Source organism: Vanessa tameamea, chromosome 9 (genome assembly GCF_037043105.1).
Source record: "Vanessa tameamea isolate UH-Manoa-2023 chromosome 9, ilVanTame1 primary haplotype, whole genome shotgun sequence".
Lineage (NCBI taxonomy): Eukaryota > Metazoa > Arthropoda > Insecta > Lepidoptera > Nymphalidae > Vanessa > Vanessa tameamea.
Window position 1 is genome coordinate 10,473,277 of NC_087317.1, and position 27,581 is coordinate 10,500,857.

Here is a 27,581-nt window from a genome sequence, read left to right on the forward strand (position 1 = left end):
CGAGGGAGAAAAAAACATCACCCTCTGATTTTTTTTCTATTACTAATTACAAATCAAACACGCGTATCAATTACGTTTTTCTATTGTAAATTCATCTAAATTATTAACGGTGGATAATTACAATTGGACTGGAAATATTTGAAAAAAAAATACAAGTCATTCTTTTAATATATATTCGAAGCATATTCGTGTGAACTTTTTGGGTTCACGAAAAAAGAAGGTAGGTACTTAAGGTATTAATTGTTAAAAATCATATTCTGAACAAATTTTTGCAATTCAATTATATCTATACCTAATCTTTTTTCGAGCTGTAAAGAGTTTTATTAATAAATACTTGTAACACAATACATATTTTAAATAAAGATAATTCATATATTATATAAGCTAATATCCACACACACATATACATTTACTGAACTAAATAAGCTATTAATAATAAGCTATCTTCATGTAACGCTCGCAGATAAACAGGATTAGTAAAACAAACATCAGACCAAGCAAACATGACTGAATAATCCGTTTGATCTCCTAATATATCGCTAACCCTGAGAATGTGGCGGAGGGTCTGAGAGACCTCGCACCATAACTAACCCTATTAAAAAGTGGCTCCAACCCTCCTTTATTAATGTAGCATAAAATTAACCCGTACGTCACGCCCGATGCGTGCAATGTTTAAGTACGTCGGGGTCTGAGGAGCATTAGGGGCTTGGTCACTTTTTGACTTAAATGTACCATAAACAAGGTGAAATAAAGTGTAGATGTTAGGAATTAGGCATTCTAAAAAATATTAAATTTTGGTGTTCTAAAATATAACTCATAAATATAAAAGGTGTAAATCAATTTATAGGTAAACATCACTTAGAATAAAATTGTCAAAAAAGTTGAAAAAAATAAAAACTTTTTTTTATCATCATTCTAATCCCATTTTTCGAAATATAAATTAACAACTTTACTTACCTACAATCGAAATATTATTTTATTGCATTAAATTATAAACAAAACATTAGGAAACATAAGATCGTCTGATAAATAGGTACATAAAAAGCTATTATTTGTATTCTAATATTAAACAAACATTTCGCTATCAGACAACAAGTATAACTATCGGTGTTAAGTTATGAAGTCAATATTTCGTAACATAATGTCTCCAGCAACACCGATATCGAGCGATATCTTTGAACTTAATTATTTAACGTGTCCCAAAGGGCATGCGATAATAAGTATAATAAATCTGTAACTAGTGGTGTCATGATAATGCGGCCCTTGAGCAAGCCGACAGGGTACAGTGCACAGTGCAGGGGCAGCCGAAGGGTTTTAATTAATATACATTGTTGTCTAGCAAACTTTTGATAGTTTCCTAAAGAAATCAGAGCAGAGGATTTCTTTAAATGTTGACTATATTTTTTGTGAGAAATTATTTATAACATATTAAAAATCTTATTGCCTTATTGTTATTTTAAATGTTACGGCGAATCAGAATCGCATTCAATGCAATATTTTTCCGCTCTACGCCGGTTTTAATCTACCATTTACCTGAGCTAACACTTCAATAAGTTAAGTGTAAAACCGTAACAATGCATTACTAGTAAATTTGTATTATCTGTAATAAATCTATTCGATATTTAATATGCTCGATAAAGTTTCCATTTTATCTAGTGGCACACAAAAATATAACAATTTTCCACTTCAATGCTTCATTTCGGCCGACAAGACCAGAACAATAATCGTTTCTATTTATGTATTTTAGAAGATAGACAGACAGCTTATAGCACTCCTGATGATAAGTGGATAACTATGCCCATAGACCAGAGTCAGAGTTATAATCCCAGGTAACAATAGTCATTCACTAAGTCTTTAAATCGGAACAGTGATAGATCGTACTAATTTTTTGCAATAGAATAACTCATGCTACTCACTGTAATGAACTTCCTTTTTAAATGATTTGTACTAATTTTATGTGTTGCAAGCTCCCTGATAAGCTTGTGTAATATGCAATTAATTTTGCTGTCTAAAATATTGCTTGCCCAAAAACTTTTGGTAATTATTAAAAAATATAAAAGTTTTATCAATATTAGACCATAGTATTCAAAATTGATTTTAAAGAGCACATCGTGATGATTTTCATAATAAAGGAACCATATAAAATAACATTCAGTTACAAATAATAAAATTATATTTGATTTACAACAAAAATCGTACCATTTCATCTCCATGTTAACCATACCTCAACGAGGTTGATAGACGAGTCCTAAGGGAACAATGGTGGTACCATCAATAAATCATAGTATAAACGATGTAACTTTCCTTCGATACAAGATATTTGCCGCTTAAAAACAGTTCGTGTTTGAAAGTACTTTATTTTTATCAATAATATAAAAATGATTAGTTTGCGAGATAAGCCAAAGCTTACAACGCTGCTAAGATTATGTGATAAATATAATTTTAATAGGATTATACATTCACTAACTGTTCCTATATGGACTACTAGTTGTCGCCGGCAGTTTCGCTTGCGTTTCCTTAAACGGTCAACGAGGTAGATAGGGTCGGGCATCAGGTGTTAGGAATAAAAAAGGAGCCTATGACCTTCCTTGGAATTCTAGCTTGCTTTATATCAAATATAATTTAATACGGTAGAATGGTTTGGCCGTGAAAGAGTCACAGACAGCGAAATATAGACAGAGTTCCTTTCGCATTTATAATATTAATATGGATGGTGGCTGTTTTAAAATATATTGAATGAAATGACTAATAAATTGATAAATTATTGTCTTTGGCTTTAGTGAGTTTTAGTGTACAACTAACTAGCAATGCCCACGACTTCGTGCGCGTTTGAATTTAACAAATAAGTTATTGTTGTAGCCTAAGTTACTACTTATTATATCAGCTTTCAGCTAGTGAAAGTCCCGTCCAAATCGGTCCAGCCGTTCCAGAGATTAGCTGGAACAAACAGACAGACAGACAGACATTAAAAAAAATGTTATTTTGGTATATGTACCGTGTATGCATATGCGTTTAGTTAAAATTGGTTAATTTAATATTATAAACAGACACTCCAATTTTATTATATGTATGTATGTATGTGTATAGATTGGATGGTTAGATATTTCACTATTTAAAATGCCGAGAGGAAGGCTAAGCCTAACTTCAGAACGTGAACGTGTTATAGTAAATGGAATCAGTTAACTTATTTGGTGGAAGGTTTTTGTGTAATCCTATCTGAGCAGGTATGACTCTATCATTACGTATTATACCGTCCAACTTGGTATAGATGTGTTCCTGCTCGACGACTGAATAAGCCAGTGTAACAAAGGACAAGGGATATAGCATCTCAGTTCCCAAGTTTAATGGTGCATTGTCAATGTAAGGAATGGTTAATGTGCCAATCAGCCCATTTGCCAGTCTGTGTGCCTATTTTAAATAAATAAGAGGTGATTAGGACTTGTTCTTGTATAAACGTTTTGTTCTCATATATCATTAAACAATGTAGTAAGCGTTCCTCGGTTGCCAGTATTATCCGAGAATTAGTTCATGAAGCAATGGTCCAATCACGAAAACATATCTCAATTCCACCTTAGTGCATTAAACATTGCTTGGAAACACGTTATAGACGAGTCTCTAGAGGGCACTAGTCGCGGCGCCGACAACAGATTATACTTGCTTGTATCGACTGCACATGTGGATGCTGAATTATTCCCTAGTTAGATTATCATGATCTTAGTTTTATCATTTTCTAAATTTCGCCTATCAATTGTATTTAACTCTGTGCTAAACCAAAGTATGATATCTTTATTTGAGTAATACTGCTATCTGGATCACTACTCTGTTATAAGAACATGAGTTTTAAGTTTTTATTTGGTCTTTCTTTATTTTTGGGTGCATTAATAGTTTTTGTGTGTGGTGCAGGTGTTAGGTGATTTTTCATGATACAGTAACGTATGTGCTATTCTAGATTCTGCCAAATTTCATTCAGATCCGTTCAGCCGTTCTGGTGTGATTGACTAACAAACATCCATTCATCCCAGCTTTCGCATTTATAATAATTACGAAGATTATGATATTTTATCTGTGTTCACATTAAGGGGTTAATTATTATGAATGATTTTTATTTAAGATACTACATGTTCGATCCGATTTCGTACAAATTAAATTCATGCAAAGAAATATCCTCTTAGTGGATGCTTACCGTATAAGACAACCCTATATGACTAATTTTTGCTTTCTGTCAATAGTTTTAAGATAGAAAAATAAATAAGTAGCAAGCGTCTCTACTGATTTATTAATATTTTATTATGAAATACTCGTCGGTATTTATTTTTTCTCCTAGAATTTAAATTTTCAAGTAATAGTTGCTCTTATTATTGAAAGAAGTGAAAACTTCTATATGAGTTATATGTTTTTAAAATGAAAATAAATATATATTTTTTAATAAAGGTTTATATAACAACAATAGAGTATATGATTTATAATACATTTAGCACATATTTTAGACTAGATAAAGTAATTTGTGTCAAGTTTTTAAGAGAAACAGCAAACAATTCTCTACCCTAACAGTCCAGCGACCACAAGTAAACAGATTGGAAACAGTGCAGTGAGTTATGGCTCCCAGGAGGTTCGCAGGAAGATAATGTGCTGTACCATGACTACTGTTACCGTGTGTAGCTTATCATTGCGTTGAATTGAGTGCTTCTTATTTATAGCCCTTATTTGATGAAAAAATGAATTTATATATGATTTATGTTGCTTTTTATATTGCAATAGGTCTTTTTGCATTTTTTTTATTAAAGAAAGAAAACGTAAATTAAAATCTTTAAATATCCCACAGCGGACCTCCTTACCTCTAAAGGATATGGAGCTTGTAATACTATCAATTCGAATGCATGTTTAAATCGTATGTCAAAAGTTAGTTAGTTGAGTTAGTATTTTTTTATTTCCAGGTAGTAAATATGTAAAATATTTATATGTGATTGATATAATCTCTGTTATTAAAATAACGAAAAGACTATTGAGTTTCTAGCTGGTTGTACTCGGTAGAATCTACATTCGGGTACCTTTACGTTTAATTTAATACTGTAACATAACGATTTATAAGTGCTTTTATGATTTTGCTTGCAATGAAAAATATTTTGATTTTGATTTTCAATAGAAAATTTATTATATTAAAAATGGAATAAAGGTTTTAACATTTTATTATTATTATTAATTATTTGGTTAATATCCATTTCTTTTGGACCAAAGCGACTTACTACACAATGTTTACTGTCAGCTCAGTTTCAATGTCAAAATTTTTTTTTACAAGAATTATTTATATTGAGAACATGAATAACTATATAGACATGGCATTTCCACCAGGATATGTGGATAGATTACAATCCTCATGTGTACCGCGTGAGAGTTACACTTTCACATTTATAATATTAAACTAACTAACTAACTTACTAACAATAGTAAAAATCAGTACACATATTTATATTTGCAACGTTTGCTGCTATTCCTTAATACTTATTCTGTATTCTGTACTAGATACTTATCCTGTCTATTAAGTTATAAATTACCTTATTTTTTTATTGATATACTTATTCTTTACCCGAGCGTAAAAATAAAATTGTATGGACTGAAAATAGTGGAAGAATATTTAATACAAATTCATACAAAAATATTATATTATTTATTATAAAATTTTGAAACAAGACTATCGTCTATACTTGAAGAGACTTATTGTTTGGGCAATGTTTTTGTCTTGACCACTCGAATACTTATTATGTAGGTATATACTGTTAATTTTTTGTATCCTTATACTTAAGTATGTTGACATCCTTATATTGAACTTTGTGACGTCATCGTATTAATATTTTAATGCAATTTATAATACCTAATGAAGTAAACTCAAGCAAGGGTTTATTACTAGCTTTATGTCCGCGGCTATTTTTCAAACCTATCAGTGTATGGATATAATATTAAAATTTTATTACACCTTATTTTAACGGTGATGGTTAATACCGGCGTAATGTATAGTAGTGCTATTTATCATTTTTCAATCTCGCCGTCCGGAGGCCGCGAGCGACGCATCGAAATATTACACGTCAGGATTTACGTAAAAATACTTTGGATCGGATTATTTTTTGATAGTATAATAAATAAGACCGGACTATTTATTAATTGTCATAATTTTTCATTAAATTTATTTAATCAATTGTTATTTTTCTGCTTCGAATTGCATTGATTAGTCTCTGAAAAGTTTTTTGACAGAAGTCTTTGAAGAGAAAATTCTTAATCGCATTGAGTAATTTAGTGCAGCGTGTTTGAGTTAAAAGTTATTGATGCAAAAAGGTTATACTTCTAATGAGTTGTATATAAACTTTTTTTTTTTAATTCTGCTCTTCGATTGTTTTATAATTGAAACTGTAAATAAGCTTATGTGTATTTTAAATACAAAATACGAATTATATTGAATTTCAATTGATACAGAGATATAAGAAGTTGTAGATTGTTTTCAAGATTACAATAATTTTCAACGATTGTACGGTAAATATATTTTTACCCGATTTCAATTTAGCATAACAGTTATCGCTGTTCGCAGAACATCGATTTTTTAAGCATCGCTTCACCTGATGTCTTCATTTCTCTTCACAGGAACGGAATTATATCTAAAGGACGAATAAATTTACGAACGATTTTTAAATCACATCAATGATTAAATGAATAAAGTAGGATGAAAGTGTATTTTTGTGATTTTCCTTTTGTAAAAACGTATTCGTGAGATAAATTTATCTAATTATCGAAACGATAAAAATAAATTGAAATACGTTTTTCCAAGCTTATTATGATCTTTATTTTGTAAGTTGTCGTCACACACACATCACACGTCGACAAATCATGAAATTGAATTTTTAATCAGTTTTGTTCAACTAATTGACATGATATTTTATCTCGATCTTTCGGGTGCTGGTAACATTTCGTGCATTTTTATACTTAGATAAAAAAAAATCAAAACAGGTTTTTAATAAAACCTTGTTTTTAAAAAATCAATCGAGACACATTACTTAATACATAATCTATCTATATTAAATATTTATTCAAATATGTAAAAAAATATGTATATAAATATTGTCAACGACAAAATCCGTCTCTGGCGAACGTGTCAGTCAGCAAGGTACGTATTTAGGTTTAAAATTATTACTTTATTATTGGTGGTAATTTCAGAAATTAATTTCCCGGGATCGAGACAAAATTATAGGCGGACACCGTCTCGGTTGCTTCGGGCGGTCGAATTTTTCGTATGTTATTAATATTTTTTTTTTGCTGCTAAATCAATTTCGTATTTTACAAATATCGTCGTAAAGAAGGCGAAAAATGTTACAAACCCGATGACATTTAAAACAAAATTAAATGTCATCCGCTCATTCAAAATTGAGCTTTTTTTAATTAATTTTAAAATATAGTCAAAATATTGCTGTTTCAAAAACTTTCGAATGTTTTGTCATAATTTGCAGAACAGAAGAAGTAATTGCTTTTTTTTTCAATTCGTTTTGTTTTAAAATCAATAAACAACTATACGAAATCGAAATCCTTTACGAAAAGGTGAAATAACAAGATTTCTAGAAAGCGTCATATCATTCAGCTTACGATTTATTTCGATTAAAAAATAAACACATAATGTCTTTATGATCGGAAATCTGTAACGCAAACGAGACAACCTGCAATCGATTCCCAATTATCCAATTACATCAACCCACAGAGCACCTAACCACACAATTACGACACTCGAGAAAAATTGGATCGATTTAATTCGATTCTTGAAAACGTTGGCGAACTACCGCATCAATTATTAGTGTGAACATTATCGATATCGATATTAATAATGTGCTGCGAGGGTTGATGCAATCACTTGAAACGCATTTTAACAATGTATATACTGGGTATACTTATTTTTAAGCAGTAGTAATCATAAAATCTGATATTTAACAGATAAAGTAGGTGAATCTGATACGAATGTGAACGGGTTTTTTTTCGCGGTTCGATATGTTTTTATTTTTTATTTCAAGAATAGTCTTAATTGTATAAGATATTTGGACATATAAATTGAAAAGGATTTTTTCTTCCGATAACAATGTGTATTTTATATATAAAAAAAAGGCAAAGGATTATATAACTAGTATTTCGTACGAAATGTTTATAACGTAACATTTGAATTGATATCAAACATATCAGTAAATATTACTATTATTTAATTAAAAAGCCCATTGAAAAAACCACATCATATAATATAGTACTTATCGTCACGAGATTCTGTGATAACTTCAAAGTTAAGTTATAGCTTGGCAACTTTGAAACGCTTGATTAACATCGTGAATCATAATCGTCAGTACAAATAAAAACGAGCAACAGTTACGTACTTAAATAAATTCTGAATGACATTTAAGAACGTTTATCAAAATTGCCGGTTTCCAAGCTTAGATATACGACTAAAGGCTTGTGTGCGCTTGTTTGTACATGTGTGTATAATCACAGCTAGACATACATAACAACATACAAACATATACATTGAAATGAAACAGCTTGATCCTATTATTATTTTTTTTATATGAAGGTAAATTTTTCCAATCTGTCGAATTCCCAGCAATATGACACAATGTCGTGAAATTAAGGCGCTATAGCCGAGTCTGTGGACGAAATTTTTTTTTCAAAAATTGACTAAATAAAAATAATACGTTTTAACCTGAACTGTAAATTTTATAATATTATAATATCTTCTTTGTATGTATGTCCCGTAATTTCATTGCATCGATACGTCATTAATGTTGAAAAGTACATGTTGCGCGCGCGCAGACCGCCATCGGTAATTGATTCCCGGTACCATAGCATTATAAACTTGATGTGATTTCGCGGGATATCTTTATCACTACAAGTTATTACGTGCTCGCTTGGAAAATAATTAATACTTTTTCACTTTACTTCCATAAAGTCACAAGTGTACCTTCATATGCTAAAAACCAAATATAGCTTTTTGTATATTGAGTTGTTTCATTCGGTTTTAATATTTTTAATTTACTTTTCGTATAAATAATTATAATATATTAAAGAAATAGACGCTAGCATCTGAAATACAATTCTACCTACTAGAGGGTGTCAGGATGTTCAATATTTTTTTTTATACTATGTTCATTTTTAATATTAAAGCCTAGACGAGTAAGATCAACCGTCTCAGCAATATGTGTGTTAAAAAAAATTGCACTCACACGTAACTACGCTGGGGCGTGTGGACCTCGGGCGATTTCTACGCCCGTAGGAAATACGTTACTGCGATGAGTCTACAATCGTAACAGGCTTTTATTAACTTGACTGGTAAGTAACAATCAATGTATAGATCTATTCACTTAATAAAGCCAACCTCTCGACGATAATGTATACATAAAACTTAAAAACAAAGATAATCATAGGATCTAATTTGTAGTTTTTGCAGTCTTAACTCTTATGTTAATCGTCTTATGCACACTAAGAGAATCTTGTAAGCAAGAGCGTCAATCAATATTAATGAAGCCGATTATTTAACGCGAAGGGGCGCGCCTTCGTGAATAAATAGATCTATAACGGTTCCAGGCGAACAATTTAAACGAAAAATTAAAATAATTAATGTTTTTTTAAAATTAACTTAACAATTAAGATCATTAAAATTAACTAAAAAATAATAAAAAGTTAAATATATAATATAATGAATAGGCTTTGGCTATTTTCTACATCTATATCTTTAATTTCATAGTCTTAGTCTTAAGATTAGTTATCAAGAGCAAAGGCAACAGATACCTATAGCCATGTTCATAGACCAGAGATTATGTATTGAAAACTGTCAATACGGGAAACATGAAAAACTTTAAGATATAGCCCTATTTCAAATTAAATCAAATCAAACCAATTTTATTCAAGTAAACTTCACAATGAGTATTTTTGAATCGTCGATTTTAAAATACTACCACCGTTTCGGAAAGCAGCTTCCAGCGAGAGGAAACGGCAAGAAACTCGCATAGTTGCTCTATTGCTTGGTATACTAATAAGATACATTAAAACATAATTCTAAGTGTACCTACATCTATTTTTTCCAATTCATACAGATTCATTCAATCATTTTATTCAGAATATATTTAGGTCCTAGAATATTCGTTTAGACAATGGTTTTGTCATCAGTAGTTATTAAAATATACTACTTTAAACGAGTCGCCGTACTCGTACGTAGCTAGATCAGCTCTGCTTATTATTACAGAATTAGAGTGTTTTAACAAAATCATTGCCCTAATAACAAGTAGGTATTATAAAAGGCTTAACGTTTTAGTTCAACATTACTTTAATTTTTCTGAGACTACATTTGATAAGGCAAATTAAATTGCCATGAATTATATAATCGCTGATATTAATCTACATTTAATTTTAATTACACTCATTTTTAAATTCAAAAACGTTTTAATTTTATTTAAATATGAATTCTTTCTTATATTAATTGTTAGACCAGCACAAATTAACTCATAATGCATTTGACAACACTTAAACACGCTAAGAAACATTAATTATAATTTTATTTTATTTTCTATTCAAATTTGATTGTAATCAGCGTTTATCCGATTTATTAATTTTTACGACTGTTGTTTCTTTATAGGGATCACTTCTTGTTTATTTTTTTATATAATTTTTTTACTTAACACTATTTGTATCTATTATGTGATCGTTTCTAATTAATGCTTATCGCATAATTATTACACGATTAAAGTTAATTTGAATTTAAGTTTGTTCTAAACAAGATTAAATTAAATATAAAAATCAAGGAATATCAATCAGTACATCAGCTCAGCAGCTCTACCCTAATATAATCTATTTAGTCTTATTATTTTTTTTATGATATATGTAGGCGGACGAGCAAGTGGGACACCTGATGATAAGTGGTCATCAAGTTAATCCGTTTGTGATTTATGAAATTCTGCCTAATTCACCAACTCGCTATAGAAAGCGTGGTGGAATTCCAAACCGTCTCCTTAAAAGGAGAGGAGGTCTAAATGGGTTATGTTCCAGTCTGTGTCCAATAGGCTGTTCAGTGCAATTACTTTATTCTAGTCAAATGATTATTATATCTAGTTTAATAGGACTATTTTGCTTTAGAAAAATTTAGGTGGTTCTTATTACCTTTTAATTAAAGAACATTAATTATCTATTAAAAATCGAATGACACGTTTTATTAACACAGATAATAAAAGCAAAACGCAATACATTTAAAAGAATAACAATATTCTTATTTATCGCGCAGATCGGAATAGTCTCTATTCAATAAAAGCGATGTTATTCAAGATTCATATTTCTATTAAGCGAGGGGAAAATTACGTTCTCTGCTTTGTATGTTATAAATTTATTGCTTCTATTTGCTTGATAAAATCTTAACGACCATTGTCTGATGTTAGTATTTTTATATTGCGGAACGAATATTGTTTTCTGAAAGGAATTAGTGTTTTAATTACGTATTTTATGATATTTACTTGGGGGTAAGGCTGTATGTATCCGTCTGGGTACTCCGTCATACGTATATTCTACCGCCAAACAGCAATATGTCGTTTCTGTTTGAAGGGTGATTGACTTAGTGTAGAGGCGCAAGGGATATAACATCTTAGTTTACAAGTTTGGTAGCGCTTAGTGAACGAGCACTAATATTGCTTAATATTTCTAAGAGTATTTAGATATATATCAGTTATTATTACTTACCACCTGGTCGCCCATTCAATAGAAAAAAAAAAATCTGTAATTTCTATTAATTTTACTTTTGATTTAAGCCTTTTTGTTATATGCTAAATGAATTTAACATCTTCTTATAGAGAGAGAACAATTACGTATTAAATATAGGTCCAAGCGAATCCTATCTCTGCTATTATTTATACAGAAACAACAAACAAAGTAGAATTATTAACTGTACGAATTTATTAACCGCGTTATACAACCCTCAAATAGATACTTAGTGAGTCCCCCCTCCCTCCTCCCCAGTGACATTAAAACATTGAGGCAGACTAAATTAAAGCGCGCCAAAACTGTTCTCTCTGGGCCCAAGGCGGTCGTTTGTTTTAATACAATAAGCGTAGTCATCTCTTTCACTCCGTTCATTAGAAAGCTATCACCGTCTCTCTCACACTCACCTAAATTAGTTTTTCTCTTAAGGCGACTACATAACTCATTGATCTAGTTGGCAACTTACATTTGTACGACTTACGGCGGTTGCTGTATCATTTTCTTTGTAGTTTTCAAATTGTACATTTATTTTAAGTAATTAGAATAAAGTCGTTTTCATAAACCGATGATACTCAAAACGGCTTAATAAATTAAAAGGTACGATATAATGACGTGTTCAGCGCAACAGAAGCGTGTTCCTTTTAATCACTTCTAATTTATTTAGATTTAAAGACAGAGCGAGTAATTTACCGTCGTCCTTTTCCAACCCCTGTTACGAGCGTTATAGCCGTCTCTCTCTCCTGGGACCATTTTTAATTAAAATCACCGAGAGAAAATTAGAAATTATATTCTATTTTCAGAAACTTGTTCTGACGCTTTGTTGGAGATTATCTCTTTTTTATGAGCCCCTGGTCGAGGCTTTATTTTAACGGCCAAAGGATTGTCTAAATGGTCAATGCTAAAGCCGGTGTCTTTTACGATTGTGTTACTCATTTCAATACTGCGCTGCTATGATTGGAAATATTTTAGCTTTAGTTACGCGTTTGGCTTTATGGCAATAAAATATTTAACTTTATCGCTTTCAATAAAGAAACTGTTGAAAGCAATGATGTTATTTCTATGATATATGGAATTGGTCTAATTTAGATTTTGAATCGTTAAATATTTTCAACTTTACCTTTATTTTTAAGAAAATTGCGACGAAAGATCGACGATTATAACCGAGTAACGACTAGAAACATTCAACTTAATAGATCCATACTAAATCAATTAAATATGATCGTTATTTACTCATAAACAGTTACAGAATAAAAGTATATCTACCTATATAAACCTCATTTATTAGCATTATGGAAACATTTGGCCGTTGTTCCCAGTCGCCAATAAAAAAAGATTTATAGCAATGATTCTTCCTTCAGGTGGTGTTGGTGATGATGATGGTGACAGTGGGAAGCGGAGACGGTCAAGGACCAACTTTAACTCCTGGCAACTCGAAGAGTTGGAGCGTGCGTTCCTTGCGTCGCACTACCCGGACGTATTCATGAGGGAGGCGCTGGCGATGCGCTTGGACCTTAAGGAGAGCAGGGTTGCGGTAAGTCATTATATATTCCATTTATGTTATTTATCGAGGGATTCTTGATACGCCTCGGAGAAAACACTTCGTAATCACGACGCCAACTAAGTGAAACGTTTCTTAAGATTTTCTATGTTGATGCTTGTTCGTAGTCAACAAATATTTTTTGTATATTTCTACTCCATGTTCGTGTTGTTGATAACACTAAAGTTATTCCATAGCTAAACAAAAAATAGAAAGAAAATCAGTGAACAAACAGAGAAAAAGTTACTGCACTGTTTTAAATTAATTTGTAAAATTAAATATTGGTTGTTTGCCCCAAATATTAAGATATTTCTTTTTCTTTATAACTTCGGCAATTAATTCCAAACAAATTACATATTTCAAATTCAATAAATATCTGGTAGGTATGATAAATATTTTCTTAATTTCTTCAGAAAGAATGTTAACGAATCCATTCGATTATTATTTAAGCCTAGAACCAATTTTCTCGCTATGTCCATAAACACTTTAACTGTCCAGTAGTTACAGTTTATTATCGCGTGGTTATTAAATATTTTTAGTCTGTGGCGAAAGCTGTAATAGCTGGGCGTTACGCTCAACGTCTTAATTCGCTTCACACCTAATGTTAGAGTTTACGATATTCAGGATATTTAGAATTTATATTCATTGGAAAGCATTTTATTTCAAATTTCACCGCTTATTTTTTGTTTCTTTTAACATCTATGTGTGTCTGCCACAACCTTATATCTTGTTCTTGTTCTTTCTGTTTAACCACTTCTTGAATTCCTTGTCTCCCTTAAAATCAAAAAAATGATCTGGAATGGAGTCTATGCCTATAATATAAATCAGCTCCGTACATACGCTTGACAATTGTTCCTAAATTTTAATTAATTAACTTATATTGTAAAAAGGGCTCTTGTTTTCTGTGGAAGGAAATAATGTAGTATATTAGGAATTTAAATGTCTAAATAAATTATAATCTGCATTAATAGCATATTCTTATAAAACACGCATGACTAAGCAAGACCGTTCTAAGCGCTCTGTCGTATTATTTTATAATTATCTAAATTTATTATAGGGCTTTCCTGGCTTGAGTTCCACCCATATTTTAACCGCAATACGGTTTTTATTAAGGGTTAACTTGAATGTTTAAAAATATACTATAATTAGAAGAGACATAACATTTTATACAATGCTAATCAAAATATAAGTTTACATTTCACTTAAAATCAATACAGTAACAGTCTGTAAATTTCCCACTGCTGGGCTAAGGCCACCTCTCCATTTGAGGAGAAGGTTTGGAGCATATTCCACGCTGCTCCAATGCGGGTTAAAATCAATGTTTGATCAGTATTGATCACTTACTATCCAGTCAAACCAAAAAAATCATTCTATATTTTATATATAATTAAAAAAAAAAAACAACAAATATACGAGACCCATATGTTGTTCAAAAAATAAAATAGCTTGATAAATATATATATATTTTATTGGTTAGTTTCAACTGACATAAAAATGTATTAAAATGCCTTACCATTCTAACGATTAGATTGACCCGTTCAATGATCCATGAAATTTGTGTATGAATAATAAAACGGGGCGAAATCTTTTCGAGGCCGAATAAAAACGTATAACGATAAAATATTGAAAGAAAAAAAAATCGGTTTTGAACTTTTTATTTGCAAGTAGAAAAAAAATATATACGTAGTGTTTTTACTCAAATAATAGCTACGAGTGTATACGACAATTAGAGGCATCTCGTTAATAATTGCTCGCAAAGACTTATTTAAACCATTAATAATAATATGTTTAGTTGAAAATAACTATTCACGAGCGTTTATTATTATTTTCAGTAAAAGTTACGAAACAGATTATTGATTGTGTCTCGTGCTCATAATAACACTGGCTTACTCACCCTTCATATTGGAAAATAGATAGACAAGATAGAACATAGACAATCGCGTTATATCTAAATTCTGTACTAGATCCATCATTCAAGCTGAAATATTATTATAAGTTAAATAATTATAATTGTCAATTAAGTTTTTGAATTAGACATTCCAAAACACATTTTTCTCCTTTTAATTTACGCTTTGCTACACAAACAGGTACACACTGAGTATCTATTGAGATACTGGTGCTGTGCGAAATTTAAACTTATTCTAATATTAGACCATAGATTATATTTACGCCAATCGTAGGTCTTAGATAGTAAGAAAGCTAGTGCTCATCACTGAGTCAAACCTTTTTTTCTAGACGTACCTTCCATTTAAGAAACAAAAAAAATGTCTATAATATATCTTATATTCCAAAGAGACTAAAAAACGATAAATTAACTGCACTATCTTACAAAAACGTAAAAACTGTAATATTTTATAAGGAGTATGGTAGTACTGCGCTGCAGTGTGTATGCCTAACTTCCCGTTCAATATAAATGAGGGGCTATTTTCGTTTTCCCAATACCCCCCGGCCTAAGCGGCCTTCAGGGACGTCGACTTTTTACCTAAGGTTCACCGGACGATATTATAGACAATTTTGGTTATTATCCCTTTCAATAGACACTGTTTCATACAACAATCGTCAGCTTTAATCTTAATTTAATTCATTTTAGAGCAACTTTCAGTAGCATAACGAAAAAATTGTTTAAATTTAATTTAATTTTAAATTTTATGGGGTCTATTATCAATAAAAAATTACTTAAGTTTTTTATTGTATATCTACAGGCCGATCGTATGTGTTCTTGTTAAACTGAATTGCTAATTTATTTTTATTGACTCGTAACTATTATAAAAAGAACCAATGAATGAACATTTCAAGCATTAAACATAATTGCGTATGTGGATACAGCACCCTATTACTGTACCTTAACACTCCAGACGAGTTTATGAAGACGTGTCTTTATGCACACTTAAAATTTTTCTGAAGGAGTAAATATGGCACAAATTTCGACATGGTAGTAAATATCATGAAACCATCCTCAATAGAGTTCGAATCTAAGGATCACAATACAGTAAAGTGAACAAATTTCCCCAGAGGAACAGGAATGAATCTATTTCTATAATCAGTACTAACGTCGATTGTATCCTACGTTTATCGCAGTGAATCTCGTTTCAAAAGACAGACTATGCCGCACCACTCCTAATAGTTGGTATAAATCAAAAGATTGCCATCTCGGCGGCACCCCTGGGACGCGAGCGAGACGGCACGATTGAATAGCATAGATTTAAATGGTCGGGTCAGATAAGGATGGGTATAGATCGCGCGCTCCGACTGAAACGCGGTGCAGGGACGTCACAATTCGATTACAGCTCAATAAACTTTAAGTGACTTGTTTGCGTCTGTAAAGTGGATTTTTTCTTCTTCTTGATTTCTCTTTTTCCTTTCTTCGTTCAAACAGCGACATTTCTGAATTAAACTTTGGTATCATGTTTTATTTTTAACTCTATGTATATTAGTATGATATAAAAAAGAAGATATTCACATAACAGTTTGTGTTGTTTTTTATATGTTTTGTAATGCAATACATAAGTTTTTTATTGGTTATGTCTCGGTGGATTTAAAATTATCAACCCCTAAGCAAGTGTTCCACGCGCACCGTTAAAACGCCATTCGTTACCTAAATAGCAAATTCTAATCTAATTTTATCCCTGCCAAACGTAAAACTTGCGAAAACGGCTCACCCGCTCTGCGGTAAGAGAGGAAGTATCGACTTCATTTTAAAATTCATGGCATAAAATTTACATTTATATGCCAATTTCATTCCCTAACTGAGCCTCGGCGGTCGTACGCACACATCAGTATTCCGCACACATCGGCGCGGGTAGAAACCTGAAATAAAAAAAAAAAAGAAAATTGCGTTACATTCTTCGCTTGGCTGACAAGAAAAAGAAAATGCGCGAGGTTTAAATATGGCACACTAAATGGAACGCTTAGGCGACAAAATGCGGATAGAATATAAAATTTAAGGACACCTCCTTGTCTCTATCTAACTTGTTTTTTTCTTATACTCTCGTCTCGCTCTACAGTATCTAACGCGTGCCGCCTTTACCGCCCTAGGCTTAGCGGTAAAAGATAGACACGAGGAAATATCAGGGTTGCCTCTTACAGTATTATATATTGCACATTCATATTATATTCAATGACAAACAAATCTAACTTCGTTAGAAAGTGATTTAATGTAATTACGACTTGAAATGAGATTCTATTTTAACGTCGACAGCTCGTTTTAACGATAAATATTATATGAAACATTATTTACTACTAATAATATAACTTGACGGAAGCTGTTCAGTCTTATTTCTTATTTTATCTATGAATTTGAAGAATTACCAGCCCTAAAGATCTTGCCTTGAGATATGCGGATAACGTGATACGAATTAAAGTACTGGCTACCATTTTCTTAAAACTGCATAAAATTAAAAAGTAAACAAGTAAAAATAAAACGTATAATTCAAAACTGTTGCAATAAATCACAAATTATCTTACGAATAGAAAAATCAAAACAAAATGCGCTTCAAAGCGAACGTTAGCGTTGTGAAAGTTGAAATATTCGTATAAAAAGGCCGTGACATTTTCATAGCTCCAACCGCAAACGTTGAGGATAAAAGGGAATATTTCCCCTGCCCTCCTAGTGGGGGAAGATACCTAAATACAAGTCAATGTATCGACGCTACTCTTATTTACACCGACTTAGGGGAAAGGCGCCAATTGCGGACACAATACGATTTTCACGAATGGTTTTCGTATGAATTTGTTTGGTTTGCGTAAGTAGGCAATTCACTGGGGAAGAGATTTTTTTTGGTCTCAACAATTGAGCGAGAGGGTCTTGATTGTGAACGATGACAATTACTTCTGTCTTCCGAATTGTACACTTTTGTTTATCTGCGTTTGTTACGTGTCATAAATAGGAGAGCAATATTAATATGTATTTCTTCTTAACTAACGTCTAACATTATGTATCTTTAAATACGGTCTCACGCCTTTTTCGGATACTGATTTATATCTTCAAGGCATTTTAACCAATATGTCAATATGTGTATATTAGGCCCGAAATTTGGCAAGCTGGCAACTCTATTTATTACGATGTTTTTAAGCATCTTCTCGTGTGATGATAATCTATCGCTTGTTATTGAAAACTATTTTATTTTATAAAAAAATTATAAATATAAAAAGGTAATTACTTAAAAAGTTCAAAAATCTACAGAACATGTCCATCACTAGAAGTATAAACAACAGTTTGATTCTGAAATAATCATATATATCCCAACGAATTCCCATCAACCACATTGCCAAAACAAGCAAGTTATCCGGGATCCCCCCTAGGTGGTAGGTGGTCATTAAAGGAAACGAGCAGACCCATTACCGCCGCCCGTTCGGATTCTATTCCGTAATCAATGTATTTCGATTTGAGCCAGACTTCGGGGTTAATTAAAAACTCGGCTTATATACTCGGAGCTATTGATAATGAACATAAAGAGCTCATGTTATGTATTAGATATTAGATGTTATGTATTACAAAGAAAATGTAACACTTTAATACTTACAATGTTGAATGAATACCATTATTTATCGACATGGGAATTTTATAGGTTAAAGATTTTATACATTAGTTACGAGTCGTGATGGTCCAGTGATTAGATGTGAATTCCGATTCCGAGTTCAAACCAAGCCGAGCACCGCTGATCATGTGCTTATTTTGTATTTATAATTCGTATCGTGATCTGTGATAAAGAAAAATATAATGAGGAAACCTGTATGTGGAGGATAAAAATAATGCTACGTTTATGCACCAAATAATATAATTGTATATTTTTGTATTTAATTTTAATTTATCTGTCAAAATGTCCTTTCATAACCTACATTTATATATAAACACACACATAAGCTGCTATCGATCTATTCTCGTCTTAGCCAGACTCGTAAGCCAATTAAGCTTGCTTATTTTTTAAAACGATGCTTATGTCGAAGACTATTATATTCTTTTAAATTATTTTTAAATAACTAATTGCTACCGAGTATAGCGTGTCGGTAATCATTACTTATCTTAATAGCTATAAATAGTGCATTGAAAATAAAAATTACATGCTCCCTGTAATAAATGACTAAAATGAATTACTAAAATAATAAAAGCGTATTTATACAATATATTTGTTTCAATATTGGGTAAAAAAATATTTTTCTCGTGAAAACTGAATTGTTTTGGCCATTGTTCATTTGTTAAGCCTATTGTTTGAAACTATACACTTTTAATTGACTTTAAGTGTGACTACACGTGGATGAAATTATATATTAACTAGCTACTCGTCCGGGTTTCGCACGGGTGCACATAGTACTCTATAGAACAGACAAAATAAACTAAGAATTCCAAATTTTTTTTGGACTACGAACCTTTGGTGTACACGGATATACTTACCAAATTTTTATCACAAATCTTTGGCTTAGGAAGGCATAGACGATATAAATACAAATATACTCTTACGAGATCACTTCGTTGTCCGTCTGTCCGTCTGTCTGTCTGTCTATCCGTCAAGTTTCTTTTTTTTTAAATGCATAGAGGTTTAAAGTTGAAAGGACCAAATCGGTCAGCGGTCCGGAGCTGTGAAAATATCAAACCTCTACGCAAAGATATGGCCGTTTATGTTCCATGCAATTTGTTTCCCATACAAATGCAATCAAAATCTATAGGCTACTTCCCTTTGACTTATGAAATTTGGCAAGAAGCAATAGCTTGTAGCACAGGTATAGGAAAAAAGGGCTGCAAACCATACGATCTATTTAATTTAATAAAATTAGCTAATTCTTTCGCATTATCGTCTATTTTTGACTTTGACTTGACTTAGCTGGGGACTTAGATGACCCCTTGAATCCACGGGGCCGTGGGCTGAAGCCCAAAAAGCCATATGGTAGACCCGGCCCTGCATCGGTATCTGATTGTACGGAAGCGTCAGTGCGCGAGTCCGAATAGCACACCCGGTTTATTTCATACTATATATGAAGTCGTGAAGTAGGTTCATTTATAAAACAGGGTGAATTTTTAGTCTTATATATTACTTTGATTGTAAATAAAGTAAATATTTTTTTAAAGATTTGTATTTTTTTTTTATATAAATAGGAACTTTTAAATTCTAACATACGCCTCTGCAATGACACCAGTTTTCGCCTGACTGTTAGGGGGGGAGCGGGCTTTTAAAAATATAGATAATTCTTCCATGGGGTTCAAGTTTGCTTCGTAAGAAATGTCATCATCATCATGCGGCTCAGTTGTTCAGCCGTGAAAGCGTAACAGACAGACTTACTTTCGCATTTACAATATTAGTATAGACTGTTAATTGTTCATCTGTCATTACATTCAGAGATAATAAAATGTTTTATTTTATTTATTTAACATTCTATTGGAACACAGAACTAATGAATGTTTATAATCAAAGAAACCAACGCTTTAAAAGCATAAAGAGATTTCCCTTGACATATCCATCGTGTAATATTTCTTTTACGGCGACATTTTATTTTTATTCATTTACAATCAATTATTTTAATAGCAATACTATTATTAAAGGTTATTAAGCTGAGAATTGAATTGAATTATAAATGATTGAAAATGCTTTCTCGTAATAAATACAACGAACAAAAGAATTCACGAGACAGCTATCAATTGAGACATAAAGCGTACGGGCTGATGCGAAAATACGACTCAGACGTGCCTGCGCATGCGCCGATGCACCGACAAAGGTTATTTACCGAAAACACGCCTTATAAACGTCTTCATATAGCTACCGATCCTTGTATTTTTAATTATTCGTTTAGTAATTTCGATAACTTTATGCTTAGAGTGAATGGTAAACAATGTTTGACTAATATATTCCTTATTTTATTTAATATCTGTTAGTTTTAATGCACAATGTATAAAAATGTAAATAATGAATACGTAAAGGTCAAAGGTATATATTATCTACTGTAAGACATATATATTCATATAAAGGAGTATTAAGTTTTGGTCAATTCTTCTCGGTTGAATGTATATTTCAAACATCTGTTAGCTGTACTTTTAATTAGTTTCATTAATAGAACCTAACTACTAAGTTTATTTTAATTAAAGATTTTTTATTAAAATAAATTCTGATCAATATTATTCTAATTAATTTTACGATATCTATCGCTGAATATGTAAACAAATTCCTTTCAGGTCTTGAAAAGTCTTACAAACAGAGTTTACGAAAAAATCTCTGTGTTCATTTGTCAGAATTAAAAATCATACATCCATAAAAACCATGCTAGCTAATTCAAGTTAATTCAACAAGAAAATAATATTACAGTTTCTTTAAATAAAAATATTTATCGTTCTACAAAAAGTATAAAAACGTAACATAACTTTATAATAAGATAAATGCAATTTGACAGGATGCTACCAAAAGTAAATTTAAAAAAAGAATATCACAATTAATTAGATAATTGCTTTTCCCCTTAGTAGTTTTACTATTCCGCATTACTCATAATAACTGATAATTTAAAAAGAGTAGATAAATATCCTTAATTATAAACTGAAATTATATTACATATTTATGGAGTTATTATATTTCTCATAGCTAAAAGCAATTTAATGATAGCCTAAGTATAAAAGGGCATAAGATAAACGACTTTTATGGAAATAAATTGAGTTTATTATAAAATGTGATCTGTTCCGTAATTATTGTCAGTGGAATCCTTAGATGTTAAATTAATAGTTCTATTTATATACGAGACAATTTATAAATATGTCAGAATTGTAAATAGCATAATTTGTAATGATTTTTTTTATTTGAGCGTGCGATTTTATGTATCTGGATGGACTAGCTCACCAGATGGTAAGTGGTCACCACTGCCCATAGACATTGCCGCTGTAAGAAATATTAAACATTTCTTACATCATCAATGCACCACCAACCTTGGGAATAAAGGTATTATGTTCCTTGCGCGTGTAGTTACACTGGCTTACTGACTCTTCAAAGCGGAACACAGCAATACTTAGTTTTTATTGCTGTTTAGCAACAAAATATCTGATAAGTGGGTGGTACCTAACCAGATGGGCCTAAGCCTATTTGTGGGGAATGAAATAGTTACGGAATAAATTATATATACTTTATTGTATTTTTTTTTAATAATCTTGGTGGAACTGTCTGTTACACTACAAGTAAGATTTATCGTTTATCGTGTTCTATGTAAGTTATGTTTAAAACAGCAAAACAATTAAGCGAATCAAAAAACACTTATTAAATTTTGCGTAATACAAATTTTGGTAATAATTTAAATAACGCGTATAAATTAATCAATTGTCGTTTTTTATATGCATATAGTTAATACTTGTCTAGACTAAGTAAATGTATAAACTCGTTTGTTAGTTACGGAAAGTCGATATATGTTTTTGAAAGTCAAGAATCATATTAATATCAACATCTAATCTCGATTCTCCATTGTCCACAGGTATGGTTCCAGAACCGTCGCGCAAAATGGCGCAAGAAGGAACATACAAAGAAGGGCCCAGGGCGGCCTGCCCACAACGCGCACCCACAATCCTGTTCCGGGGAGCCCATCCCACCGCATGAGCTGAGAGCTCGCGAGAGGTGAGCAGATTACAGGCCAAACCTCTAAGGATAGCTTAGAAAATACGACAAATTAGCAAACTGATTGAAATAATAAGTTGAAAACTTCATAATATATACAAAAGTAATATATTCATGTTATAAGATCTCTTGGCGATGGAATTATACATACAGAATAATTATTATTAGATCATCAAATATGATCACCAAATGACAATATTGCTCATTGTCTGTGGACTGATGGCTTATGAACTTAATTTAATATCAGCCACAAAATACGTTATTGCCTTATAGCTCTGTCAGTAAAGCACTGTTAATAAATTATACCGCTTAACAATGTTAGTAGATCCTCAAGAATATCACTATTTTAGGGTATTCTTAATATATTCTATAAAAATAGCATTACAAAGAACAAATTATGAATATTTAAGTTGTTAACTTTACTATTGACTTCTATCTCTCTAAAATAAGGTTCTATACTAATTAGGCCCTACAATTTCCAACAGGGCGAGAAGAAGAAAGAAGCTGGCAAAGGCATTAGAGCGTCAAGCGAGAAAGCTGCGTGCTAAGGGTATCGCAGTGGATCTCGAAGCTTTGAAGGCGGAATACTTGGCACAGCACAGAAACAGTGGACTTTATTCGGATTCTGACGGAGAAATTGATGGAGAAGAATGCATGATAGATGTAGTCGGTGGCGATTCTTGTCACGATTCCGGACCAGAAGACTTTTCACTATCTGGAAGACTTCGCGCACCTTCTGGAACTGATGCTATCAATAATTCAGATAGTTCTACTTCAGACGGCCACTCAGCAAGAAACTTTAGCCCCCTACCCGATCCTCAGTCGTCTTTCTTCAAGCAGTTCAGCACAGCTGCTAGCAACTTCGACAAATTCGATTTCGACTCTGGCAGAGCAGTATCCTTAGACCTGAGCGGCAGTTCAAATACCGAACAGGACCTTTCCAAAAACGGGGGAACAAGAAAACACAATCCGTTCAGTATAGAATCCCTCCTTAACACGTGAAAATGACTTTTCTAGAATAAGTACGCCTTGGGAGGCTTCCGGATGTAACTTTTCTTTCACAGACTTAAACACTGGCATTTTGTGAAATGTTCCTTTGCTTTAATATTAATGAACTATTATCATTAGTTGTAATCAGCTTCGGTTAAGACTTATAGGTACCAGTTTACATATCCCTTTGTGAATATTAGGTAGGACTTGTATTATATAGTTAGTAGTGTAAATAGTAATTTTATATTTATTTCGTCTTGTTAATCTATTATTTTATTCACCGCGGGGCAATAATACAAAAAGATCTAAATATTTGTTAATCATTTACTATTTTATTTTTTCACATGTATATTTATTGAAAAATTAAAAGTTTAACGACCTTTCTCTATATAAAATATCGATCTCGTTTAACTTAAGATCCTATACTATTCTGAAGTAAATCAATAAATGAAAGTTTTTGGCGGGTTTGTTAATAATACAGAAAAAAGAAGCATCACTATTTTATTTTTTAATCTTACGATAACTATGGCTGAAGTGTTACCCTAATCAAAAAAGGTTACACGTTTTATGTTTTTTAAAATGACAGATTTTGGCTTTGTACTTATAAAAAAATAAACCTACTTAAAATTTAAAGCAGATATATTATGTAATTATCCAGATTTTCAATGAGTACATTTAATGAAACACGAATAAGTAACATGTAAGAATTTCGTTAAATGGTAACCACTGTAAGTCAGTTTTTTTTCGGTTTGACTAAACAAAGGTTGTGTACGAGGTATTACTAATGTCATTTTTAGTGTTTTAAGCAACGACATTATATTATTGATAATCTTTTCATCCACATATATATTAAAGTACTATTTTTTAAATCCATTAAGCTTTTATCTCATTAATCGTCTGTGCAAATAGCGGACATTTAACAGAAAATTAAGTAACTTTGTTCCATCACAAGCGAAGCGAGCAATTAACCTAATTGCCGACATTACAATATAATTTCTTACACGCCCCGCTTTACCACTTTACAAACTTAATAAATTGTCCTTTTATATTCGCTAAATAAAGTTTTTGCTACTGCACTCTTTATGTTGTCAAAGGACACCTGCTGATGTGTAAGTGAAATAAATTCCGAGCAAACAGAACCGGTCGAAGGTGTTACGAGTAAATATGAAACGCACAGCAATCCGTTGATTTCAATTTGTATGCTAAGCTGATAACTCCCGGTTATGATTTATTTTAGTGGAACTCAAAACTGGAATAACCTTTTCTGTTCATTTTCGATCTCGTATACTTAGAAAGTTACTGCAATTCCAACTCCCATTACAGTAGAATAAACTCCAATTTATCTAGCCATTGCCCGGCAGTAGAACGTTTTCAGATATGACTATATTTTACATTGGTAAATTTATCCTTAAGTTTTTATTGACAACCAGCTGAATCCTACGGCTTTACTCGCGCATAATTTATAAAACTACCTATAGCACACAAACCGTCACCCCCATTGTATCCTCTCAGGTGAATTAAAAGGTCTATATCCTTTCTCGAGAGTCAAACTATCTCCTTACCAAATTTCATATAAATCGCTTCAGCAGCTTAAGCGTGAAGAGACAACAGATATAGTTACTTTCGCATATATAATATTGGTGTAGATATTTGGCCAACAGTGACGTGATGACATACGATCAAACTCCATGTTTACAAAATTATAACAACATCATTAACTCAAAATTAATCTACGATTCCACTTAACCCGAATAACCTATTAAAATCTCATTGTTCTGAATAACATTTCGATATAATTAAATTATATAAAAATGTCCACGTAAATATGATTCCATAGGAGAGTCTCGAGTCGTAAAATGAGTAATTAATGTATAACGCGAGACCGCCGATAAGCGCCAATTAGTGCAACAATATGGCTGACCGCTTTATTGCCATTTTTACTCACAACACTGATAAAGGCTGGTCAACTATCGAAATTATAGTACTATGTTACACTAATATTTTATCAAAATACGATCTTACATATCGCTTAATAAAATAAAACGCGTAATGAGGATTCGATTGTAGCGTAAGCGACTGGTAAACTCAGTTTATTGGCGCTATATCGCTAAGTGTTTAGTGGATGGTCGGATTTATTTGCTTTATTATTTCAAAAGTTTTATTTAACTTATAAAGAAGGTCACTTTGCTGAGGTACATTGGGTCAAGCGTTAAATTTTATATTGTGGATTTGTTTCGCTTCGATTTTCTTTGTGTAATGAGAGATTATTTAATATATTCATTTTAAATGAATTATTTATGAAAGTCGAACGTTATAGGATGTTCAAAATAAAATATATAAATTTATATAAAATCTAATTTAAAAACATCAACTGAAACAATTAATTAGAAGAAATAGTTTACAGGTTATAATTAGTAAATTATTTATAAAATCTTTCTAAATAATAAAGCGCGAAAGATGAATGTTAAAATTTTATACACGTCATAAAAAATTGATTGGTTTTTGTTTTTGTGTTGTTGTATAGTTGTATTTTTGTTCCTCACGTACGCACGCAAGTCAAAATCTTTATGCTTTCTTCACTATGAAGTTACGGATTTAAGATTACACGCATTAATGTCAAATCAATGTAAAATACATTTCAACCAATGAAATCATATCTACGTATGTGTTACATTAATATAAACACACCACTCTCATGTTGACATTGACATGTTATAGTTCTCATTTTATACAGAACCCTAAAAATTATCGTAATGAAACAAATCTATGGTAAATCGTAAAATAATTTAAAAACATTAATTATTACACATATACATTAATATTATCAAATAAACACTGATACATCGCTTTCCAATAAATTTGTCTTACTTTATAAACAATATTTTATTGCTTGTAGGATAAATATGTTTATTTATAATAATAATTCTTTATGTATTCAAAACAAGATATGAAAAAAAATTAAAGTGTGTGGCAGCTCAATCACCTATCCGTCACTGATTAAGTAAAATCTTGTACTGAAGTTGGACCTTAAAATTTAACGCCTTTAGCTCACAAACAAACAGAAAAAAAAACAACAATATTGAATTTAGAATTATCGACAAAAACAAAAAGACTAGCTATAAGACTTTGATTTGTGTGTTTCACAAAGTAAATTTTATTTATAATTTTATATATATTAGTAATATTGTAATAAGGAATGACTTGTATGCGTTTTTGGTAATGGATTATTGTAATAGAAATAAGCGTAGACCACACTAATGTATATTTTGTAGCAGGAAACAATATGATAGGTACAAAATAATTAAGTTTATTTATATCTATAGAAGAAACGAGACGTGATACGGGAATATTTGTAAATTTATTATCACATTGATTAAGATGTAAAAAGTATGTTATGCGAGTAACTTATTGAATCAAAATATAACATTATTAAAACTGCACTTGTTTTTCACTACACGTCCCCTGTGAAAATTATCATTTATCCACATAAATTTGCACAGCGGTCGGTACAACAATGCCCCATTTTTTTAATGTCGAAGATTGCAGCGCGTCGAGCATGTTCGCCAATGCGGGAGTACCAGATTACTACACCGTGTTACTCAACGGAACAACTGTTTTTTGGGGACGTAATTGCAATCCAAAAAAACTGAATTGCTGGAAACCTTGTTTGTGGAAAAAGGTGTACATCGCTCTAAAAAGTATCATTTACTTAAAATTACTACAGG

General features: G+C 31.5%; 1 protein-coding gene across 3 annotated transcripts in view; it reads left to right on the top strand.

Moving 5' to 3' along the window:
- Nucleotides 1-27,294, top strand: part of LOC113396963 (homeobox protein unc-4-like) — a 37,585-nt gene extending 10,291 nt beyond the window's left edge. The window contains exons 2-4 of one of the 3 annotated variants that reach the window (XM_026635065.2): nt 13,113-13,285; nt 22,727-22,866; nt 23,364-27,294. In XM_026635065.2, coding sequence (XP_026490850.1) covers nt 13,113-13,285; nt 22,727-22,866; nt 23,364-23,868 — 818 coding nt within the window. In that variant the 3' untranslated portion in view covers nt 23,869-27,294. Of the gene's footprint in view, nt 1-13,112; nt 13,286-22,726; nt 22,867-23,351 lie in introns of all 3 variants that reach the window. The other 2 variants (XM_026635064.2, XM_026635063.2) reach the window with 2 other exon arrangements.
- Nucleotides 27,295-27,581: the final 287 nt, after the last annotated feature.